This window comes from Stylophora pistillata, chromosome 10 (assembly GCF_964205215.1).
Source record: "Stylophora pistillata chromosome 10, jaStyPist1.2, whole genome shotgun sequence".
NCBI lineage: Eukaryota > Metazoa > Cnidaria > Anthozoa > Scleractinia > Pocilloporidae > Stylophora > Stylophora pistillata.
Genome location: NC_142528.1, coordinates 29,000,381 through 29,009,494, shown reverse-complemented (window position 1 = coordinate 29,009,494; position 9,114 = coordinate 29,000,381). Strand labels below are relative to the sequence as shown.

The 9,114-nt window shown below is 40.4% G+C and overlaps 2 protein-coding genes across 6 annotated transcripts in view; one reads left to right on the top strand and one right to left on the bottom strand.

Moving 5' to 3' along the window:
- The window catches only part of LOC111332654 (receptor-type tyrosine-protein phosphatase S-like), a 30,583-nt gene that overhangs the window by 12,468 nt on the left and 9,001 nt on the right, over positions 1-9,114 (bottom strand). The window contains exons 1-4 of one of the 5 annotated variants that reach the window (XM_088735202.1): positions 8,408-8,551; positions 5,854-6,057; positions 5,250-5,519; positions 1,055-1,443 (exon numbers count right to left, since the gene is read on the bottom strand). In XM_088735202.1, the coding sequence (XP_088591328.1) occupies positions 1,055-1,443; positions 5,250-5,519; positions 5,854-5,968 (774 nt within the window). In that variant the 5' untranslated portion in view covers positions 5,969-6,057; positions 8,408-8,551. Of the gene's footprint in view, positions 1-1,054; positions 1,444-5,249; positions 5,520-5,853; positions 6,077-7,291; positions 7,520-8,407; positions 8,552-9,114 lie in introns of those variants that run through there. The other 4 variants (XM_022938046.2, XM_088735203.1, XM_022938045.2 and 1 more) reach the window with 4 other exon arrangements.
- Positions 3,281-4,387, top strand: LOC148722594 (uncharacterized). Its single transcript, XM_088736101.1, has 2 exons — positions 3,281-3,624; positions 3,657-4,387. Exons 1-2 carry the CDS (start codon positions 3,316-3,318, stop codon positions 3,957-3,959), a joined length of 612 nt encoding a protein of 203 aa, XP_088592227.1. The 5' UTR covers positions 3,281-3,315; the 3' UTR covers positions 3,960-4,387.

Sequence of the window (9,114 nt, the reverse complement as noted above, 5' to 3'; positions counted from 1 at the left end):
GAAAATATGTCGACTAAGTGTGTTGTAGAAGGATGTAGCAACGTGCGAAATTTGCAAGAGGGTATCGCGCTTCATACATTCTTCATACAACACACCTAGTCGGCATATTTCGGACAATATCGACGACAATCTTCCCAAACAAGTGAAAATGTGTGAGATGCAGACTTTCGTGTTCTCGATTTGACGTCACATTACCCGCTAGAGCCATTCTTCTTTAAACTCGGTCGTGGGGCAAGATGGCGGCCGATTTTCCGTATTTTGACTGGGCATAGAAAATTAAAGATTTGAGCAAATTAAAAAAATTTTGCACAGAAATACTCCAAAAAATAAGCTTATTTCGTTAAGCGAAAAAAAAATTTGGGGTTTAGGTGCACTTTAAATCGCATGTTGCGATAAGAGCTCAAACTCGTGAAACTTTGTGCCGCCAGATTTATTACACCAACTAAAGCTTATGATTGCATTATTTGTATAGTTAAAAGAAAGGGTCGTTGTTTCTAACTAGCGAAGTTAGAGCTTTTGAACGATCCGTATTCTCAAGAACTGACAACTGCAAGTCTTGTAAAATTCTCCAGCTCACCTATAAGTTTTGAGCACATTCTGGGATGCCAAAAGTTCCGATCAGAAAATTTTGAAAAAGTTCAATTTCTCCGATATTATTTTAAATTTGTTACCTACTTGCCAAGTGAAGTTGATGGAAGAATTATGAACGAAATCTATTTCTGGATGAAAATTGAAGATGAGGATCTTAGGGAGAGTCGCTCTTAAATGCAGAGTCGTCTTTTACAGCTAAATAGTCGATATTGAAATCTCCCAAAACGACATTTTCCGATCCCGCTGGCAGTTTCGAGAGTGAGTCATTCGTGAGGTTCACGAGAAAGCAGGAGAAAATAAGATAATATGTCAGAAGGAACCATTTCGTTCTGTCAAGATTGGCTCTGACAAGTTTGCAAGAAGTAATTGAAATCGACGCACTCAAAAGCTGATGTCAAACTCTGATATTCAATCGGAAGTTCACAGGGGTAGCGGAATAATGAATTCAGTAAAGAATACAAACCATCACAATAGTCTTCGAGTCTTGTTCCCAGATCATTCTCCAAAAGTCGTTTTCGGTCTCTGGGAGGGGTCCTTGAGTAGCGATGTACGCCTTCTTTTTCTCACAACCGTCAAGAAAGTTGGCGTTTATGTAATCAGAGCCGGGCACACCCTGTATCGGTGACAGTTTCACCCGGCTGTGGTCGTACGCAACGATGTCGATGTAACGGTTTTTGTGCCTGTTCTCTCGAGTCAGACTTGCCTTCCATGTGAAATCAGCTCGAGGACGGAGAGCACTGTATTGCTGAGAGAACAAGAGACCGCCGTTCGCATGTAGACGCCGTACATGTTCTTCGAATTCCTCCACAGGAACAGTTGTACTCGTCTCTCGTGGCTTGTGGTTGGGTTTCTCTGCAGATTGAAAATAATTGTGTGGCTAAAAATAAAGCTGTTTTGAACTGAATGATGATTGTAATCAGACAATTTACTTGGATGTGGATTACGAAAGCCGTGTGATCGAACAAAGCACCTCAAACTAACGCCACCTCACGCCACTCCACGTCAACCAATCACAAGCAGGCAACCCTTTACGGCTGGGTGACGTCATTTATTTCATATGATAATTTACTTAACGTTTAAGTTTAATCAATGTGCAAGATCCATATCAAATATAATCGCAGTGCAAGTCTCTCACGACCTTAAAAGCCAGCTAGATTTTCGAAATTCGCAGTTTTGCCACATAGACATAAAAGCGGTCTCCTTTGATTGATCGTTCTCCAATAATTTAAAGCCAGTAAGAAGCCAGAAGAGAGCGACATGCGGAGGTGGGAGAAATTTAGCGAAGCTCCAAAGATTCTCACTCTTAGCAGTTCTGGACACTGCCCTTTTGTTTGATTGTTTTGTATTACGAGCAACACATTGAGGAGTGGGAAATCAACTCCCCCAAAAACTCACCAAATCACTCCACACCATAGGGAAAACCAAAGGTAAGAAAAATTTTTTTTTTCATGTTGCAGGTTTAGGAGCAAAGTTTACGAATTGCAGTACAGTCCTGTGCAAAAGTAATGCAAACGATTATCGTCGCTTATCGCGAGATATCGGCGATATTTCAGCGATATTTCCGTTGGAACGATATATCGGCGATATATTGCAGGGCTATTGTTCTAACAACCACGAGATATCGCCGATATATCGCTGAACTTTTCGCGAATTATCGTTTTCCTGAGCGATATATCGTTTGAGCTCAGCGATATATCGTTTGAGCTCAGCGATATATCGTTTGAGCTCAGCGATATATCGTTTGAGCTCAGCGATATATCGTTTGAGCTCAGCGATATATCGTTTGAACTCAGCGATATATCGTTTGAGCTCAGCGCAATATCGTATGAGCTCAGCAATATATTGTTAGAGCTCAGCGATATATCGCCGTCGCCTAACGATATCTCGTTTATACTAGGCAGCTTAGCGATATATCGTTTGCGTCGGTAAGATATCGGCATTGCTAAGTGTTAGATTGGTGAGGCAACATTGCGTCGCTCGGCAAATTTTTCATCAGACTGATACTGTCCGAGTGACTAGTAAAGTAAACCTGATGTATCATTCTGTTCGAAGTCTGTTTCATCAGCGTGAAAAGGGCAGTATAATGAATTTAAGTCAGTTTTGCTACAAAAAGAGTCGGCTATGGTCGAATTTTGCCACACCTTCGCTACACATCAGTTAAGAAAGTTCGCTACTACGCAAAAGAAAACAAATTATTAGAAAGACTATATTTATCTTGATACTATCGAACAAACGAGAACAGCGAGGGCGAGAAAAAGACAACTTGTGAAAACGGTACTCAGGGAGGGTGCAAACAAAGCTTCCAGCAAATGCGAGAGCTTTTACTGAGAAGCAAATGCGTATAGACGACGAGGACACAAGTAGTCAGAATCAAAAGCAACTGGCCAAGCGTGAAATTGTTGTGAACTCCTCAGTTGTGCAAAGATCGCGAACCAGACAGGGAGAGACGTCGCAGCGCAAACATTACTGTCAACTTATAAGAGTAGCTAATAAGGTGAAAGACTAGAGTATGCACAACAAATCCTGGATTCCGGTGATACATTCCATAACTGCATTTTCTCTGATGAATGCTCAGTCTCGCTGGAACAATACAGACGTACATACTACCGAAAGGTCCACGAGCCGTTGAAAAGAAAACCGAAGCCTAAACATCCACTCAAAGTACACGTATGTACAGTAATTAGCCGAAAGGGAGCTACTAAAGTGTGCATATTCGATGGCATAATGGCACCGATTAGCCGGCCTGCGAACTGTTTCCCTCAGTATCCGACAGAGATATGTCAGATGACGCCAACATTAGACCTGGAGAGGCTAGGTCACGTCACGGTTGGTGGATTTGAAGGCGTGCGGTTGTCTTGTGAAGATTACGACTATGCATTTGCGGCATCAAAGCCTTCAGCAATGACACTGAGGCTTTTAGAAAAGCCCTTTTCTGAAGAGGTGTTACTTCGCTCGACTCTCCAGGAAACGAAAGAATTCTCTGGCCTTGATCAAACGAAGATTGCAGCTAATAATGGTATGCTAATGAAGTTTGTTATTTTACTTCGATGAAATATATAATGTCCTCCAACCAAATTGTTTTTGTGTTGTTTTGTTTTGTTTTGCTTTTAAGATTTGTATGTTGTACTAGTAAGAAACACCTCTCCCCCGCCCCTCCCCCCCCCCCCCCCACGCTGCGACAATTGTTAATTTGTTTTTCTGATGTTTTTTTCTGTTTTTCTGTTTTTTTAGCTGAGGTGATCAAGGCCTATTCTGACCAGTGCCGCAGCACTGAAGAAACGAGCCTCGTGTGGAATACGTGCAAAGTTAGCATCGCAAAATGCTGCCAGCATTTGCGAAAAAATGAAAAGGAAAAGCGCCCAAATTAAACTGATCTTGATTTACCAATTTTACCATTAGGCGTGGTGAACAATACTTTAATAAAATAATTTGTTTTATAAAATAACGTCTTTAGTTGAATATTAAATATAAATATCTCCCTTGTGGGCTGCCTTCTTTCACAATGCTGCGACGAACTTCAAATAAAGCCCCAAATTAAACTGGCTGCATTTGGTATAATTACGTGTATCGTATGACTACACTGTCATTGAATCTTAGTTTTGCTGACGCACTAAAATAACATTAACAACTTACACAAACCAAAACATAATGGGGGAAGGAATCTGATATAACTTATAATTATTTCGCTTGAACGAGATATAGTAGACAGGTATTTCTCGCCATAAGAAAACTCGCTGAGGCGATATATCGCTGGAATGATATATCGCAATAGGTCATTCCTGATTCCAGCGATAGGAGTGCCCACGTATTAAATACAAAAATCGCAGACATGTTTAGGTTAGCTGACCATGAGAGTTCCCATAGTGTATCCGTTCTTTTTGCAAAGGGGGGAAATTGGGTGGCTCGCTCCGAAGTACTTAGCGAGCACCAAGGGACCAATTAAACGCTAACGATCGAGCTATGCACGAGAATCGCGCGCACAAACAGGATCTTCAGTGTGGGCAAAACCCAAGGTCACCTTTACCAACACAAACACGACCACCTATGAAACTAATTTTTCTCAACCACAACAAGCGATTAAAATGTCTAACACGGTAATAAGGAAATCCGCGAACTGAGCCTAGTTCAAGTACACACTAAAGTTCAAAACTATAAATCTACCATCTACCAAAACAACACGTAGGCGCAAAAGGCAAGGCTTAACAAAACAAAAAGCTTAACTGAAAAAGTCTCAAAATAACGACTTCCAATTTACCTCACAACAATACATTCGCTGACGAAGGGCTGACGCTCAAAACATCAGCTTCGAGGCTCTTTACATTATCAACTCATTTTATAAAAACCAAATCATCTTGTAATTCCCTCGCCTATGCAGCACTAGGGTTTTTCGGAAATTAACCCCCTTTTACCAAATTCAATTGCAATTACTGACATCACCAGGCCTCGAGCCCATAAGGCATTCTGCCCTTTCAACAATCAAAAATCTTCGTCCACTCGGTCATCAGTAAATTCCCGCCCTTCAAGCAGATTATCTTTATAGTGCTCTCACTAGCCACTTCCTTGGTGTTTTAATTTTTGTTCTCATTGGCTGATGTAATAACGATAGTTTTGGTTTTACTCCAATCGATCGAAAAGTGACAAAAAACGACGGAACTTACCACGGGCTCCTGAACCTCGCTCACGAGGTTTGTCTGTTAGAGTCTTTGTGCGGGCCACCTCTTCATGGCCGTTATCAGCAATGCTTTCTAGCTGACCATAGAAGAATATCCCAGCTCCAAAAACCGCAAATACAAGAAGCAGTGCTACAACAAGGAACGCCCTTGTTGTCATGCGATCCTTTGAAAATTCAATACTTCCCTCACTTTCATAGACACCATCATCGTCCAACTGACGCTCTGCTCCACCCTCAGGCTTTTCATGAAAATCTTCTATTACGAGAACAAAGTTAAAACCAAAAATGTGTATAGCCTGTGTGTTTGAATAGCAATCCTACCAAAAAATACTACTACTAACGAATTCTTCTCACTGAATTATCTGTGAATTGTGTTTGTGTTTCTTTCCCAACCACCTGGTCAAACATTTACAATTATAGTATTACAATATGAATCAATAAAACCAAACCCAGCTTCTCCCGGCCAAGTTGAAAAGGATTGCAATGTAAAAATTACCTTAGGATTTTACTGGTTGTTTTCTTTCTGGGCTAAATATTCAAAGTTGTTGATGAGCCTTTGGAAAGAGTTGTGCTTTTAACTGTAAACTCACCATCTGTACGCCTCCTTCTAGCTTCTGCAACACTTTCCCCTGAGAAGTACAACCCATCCCTGACAGGATGTGTTGTTTTTGGTTCCTTTTTGTTTCCAAATTCAGTTTTTTCCATTCTGTCTTCAAATTCTCTCTAAATTTTAACACCTTTTCTCGTGCAGTGATTTGCCTACACTCTGTTCCTCTTTAATATCCCGGGAGAGACTGAGAAAAAGAAAGAACACTGCATGATATTAGACCCAGAATACATTACAAAAATTAGACTGCATTGACTAAAGTTATACCCTTCTACTCCCAAAAGTGGAAGTTATGTGAACTTTTTAATACATCGATCATATAATATCCATACATCATCCACTAAACAAGTTATAAGAACACAAACCTATCAGGTAGAAGTTATCTTGATTTAACACCAAATTCTCGTTTCTAAATTTCAAAGAAATGTGTGGCAGCTAAAGGGGAGAATTTTAACCATAAGACCTTGGGACTTAAAGGGTAAAGTACTATATGGCGTGTTCTCCTTCTCCCCTGCTGTGTCCAACCCTCCTCCACCCACAGGGACTAAGCCCACTATCTGACCTGTAGCAGCCATAAGTACTCAGGCAATGTCTTTGTGTGTCTTTTCATTGTCTACTACACCAAGTTACATTTAGAAAAAGCACGTCAAACCAAAAGAAACAAGTCTCTCTGTCATAAAACACACATGTTCTATCATTTAGTGTGGTATTTTGAGGTTAAGAAATCATTTTTGAATGGGAATGGCTCACAAGAAAAGGTCTACAAGGTTTAGCTTTTATCTTGGTCAATGAATAGAAAGTCATGGTGATTGATTTTTTTGCTGATTATGCAAATGTTGTGTGGGGGCATTACAACACAATTTTGGACCTGGGAGTTGGAATTTGAACAAACCAATCTTCAAAAGTTCAAATGCCAAGGGGGGAAGGGAGGGGGTGTTGACATTTTAAACTGATCTAGATGTAAGTGGCCAGAACAAATTACTCTGGATTTCTTCTCGAAGGAACTTCTTCTCTACTATAATTATCTTCCATATATATGTATCCAGCCCTACAGTTTTGTTAGTGGTTGTACCATATTCATAATGGGAGTAAGAAATGCATGTCCAAAAGATGACATCAAAGTCTAATTCTGAAATTCCTTGCCAGTTGACTATCATAGAAACACCAAAAATTATTGATAAAAATGGGACATAATTACATCGTCACCCAACTTTCGCTCTTCTTTATGGATATATTCGAATTAATCCTAAAAATATTTCACCACTATTGTAATATCGAACTAAAATTCGTTGTCCTATTGTTTAGGTGAGATCTTCTACCAGGGGAGAAGTCGATGTCACAGGCTTAACAAGCAACTCACATAACTGTTTTAAAATCAACACGTTCATCAAGAAGATTTCGAAGTAACTTATATTGCTAACCTCTAGAAGTTGACTTAGATGTAGCGTTTAGACACTATTTCGTTGTTGCAAGGCCCTTGTAATCAAAATTTTCTCCCCAAAACGGGAGCTAACGTGATCTTGAAGGTAAGTGTTAATCAAGTTGCCGTCTTTTCTCTCAGTAACTGTTATAATTAGCCGGTCATCATCATTGCTACAAGGGATCAATATTCTGCCGCCATGTTTTATTTGAAACTTGTTCCCAGTGTTACTCGGGTAATGACTTGCTACACGCGCTGAACGGAAAGTACAAATTACGATTCGGGAATATGGGGTTCTTACCTTTGTAAGAAAAATCCGATTGGTGTAACCGTGGCATAAAGGTAAGGGAGTTTCCGAATTCATGGACCAACCGGATGAGATTGAGCTTACCATTTATCCATCAGGCGTTTCGTCCCGCTCCAACCCAAGGCAACCCAAGCGGAAAGGCCTAGAAACGGAATTTTATGACCTTCCGTTCCGAATGGAAAAAGAGGAGTACCTCTGAAGATACTCCACAATTTCCGAAAGGAATTTCCGGAAAATTACCTTAACATTTGACTTCAAACCGAAATTTCCGAATTTTTTGGCCAAATGCTAAGCACCCATGACATCTGTTCAAAATGCATATATCGCCAATTGATCAAGAAAAGGAAATCATGCTGGTGTCTTTCCTAATTCAGTCTAGACCGCAAAACCTGGCCTTGTCATTTTGTTGTGATCGTTGACAGACATATTTTCTCTCACAGTAGCTCTTTCTTCCCAACCTAGGTGTATGATTAAGTACCAGTACTAGTGTGCTGCTAGTCAAATCGGTAGAAAGGCTGGGAGGGGGATAATCTGTGATAAAAATTTATCCTACTCAGGAAGAGTGGAAATTCTGGTCATAAGAAAATTCAAGCCAACCAGGGGAGAGTGGGTAGTGGGATACTGTTTGATTTGTTACTGTTACTTTTTAGTAAGTGATATCAGAAAATTTTTCCCATACATTTTAAAATTGACATTGCTTTACATAGAACGCAGGGAAATAGGCATTTTTGCAGCTGGAGAGCCCACAACATACTTTGCAAGCAAAGGGTAAATTAGAGAGAAAACCAGACTCTCGTCTGAATTACGTACCTAACATGTAACACCACCACAGCAGTGCGTGAAAACAACAGAAAAAGCAAATATATTTGCTAGTGCCTGCTCACTGGAGGTCGCTTCAATAGAGTTTTATCTGCTCGCTACCAGGCTTTTTTCCATCGTTCAACGTAATTTAACCTGCGTAGTTGATCACACTTCTCTCACTAACTCAGTAAGAATTGTCGTGACAGGTATCGGGGGGGACTGGAGACGAGAGGAAGGAGGAGAAGGTAACAGATCACCCCAGAATATTTCCGCTGAAGGAAGACTTCCGAGCGGATTAAAAAGAGCAAGCGCTCAAGAAACATACAAGCGAACAAGAAACATGCAAAACTTCTCTAGGAACCAACAAGAGTGAAAACGTCAAAAAAACTCAGGGTGTAATTGGTAAGTATTGCAATATCTAGAAAATCACCATATGTAATAAATTCATTTGGATGAACTCGCATGGGATGCGGTGTGTACAGTTAGGGGGAAAGTCAGTCAATATGAGGTGATTGAACTTAGACAACATCGTAGTAAGGGAACGTAAGAAAAGGAGAGGACTACACGCATCTGAGAAAGGGACATATTTTATATTTTCCTTGCGTAACTCCGCAATTTTTGAATGCTATTAATTCATTTTATTACACGACTCGGGCAGTCAGAGGGCCAATAACTAAAATCAACCAATCAAAATGCTCTATTGCCGGTCAATATTC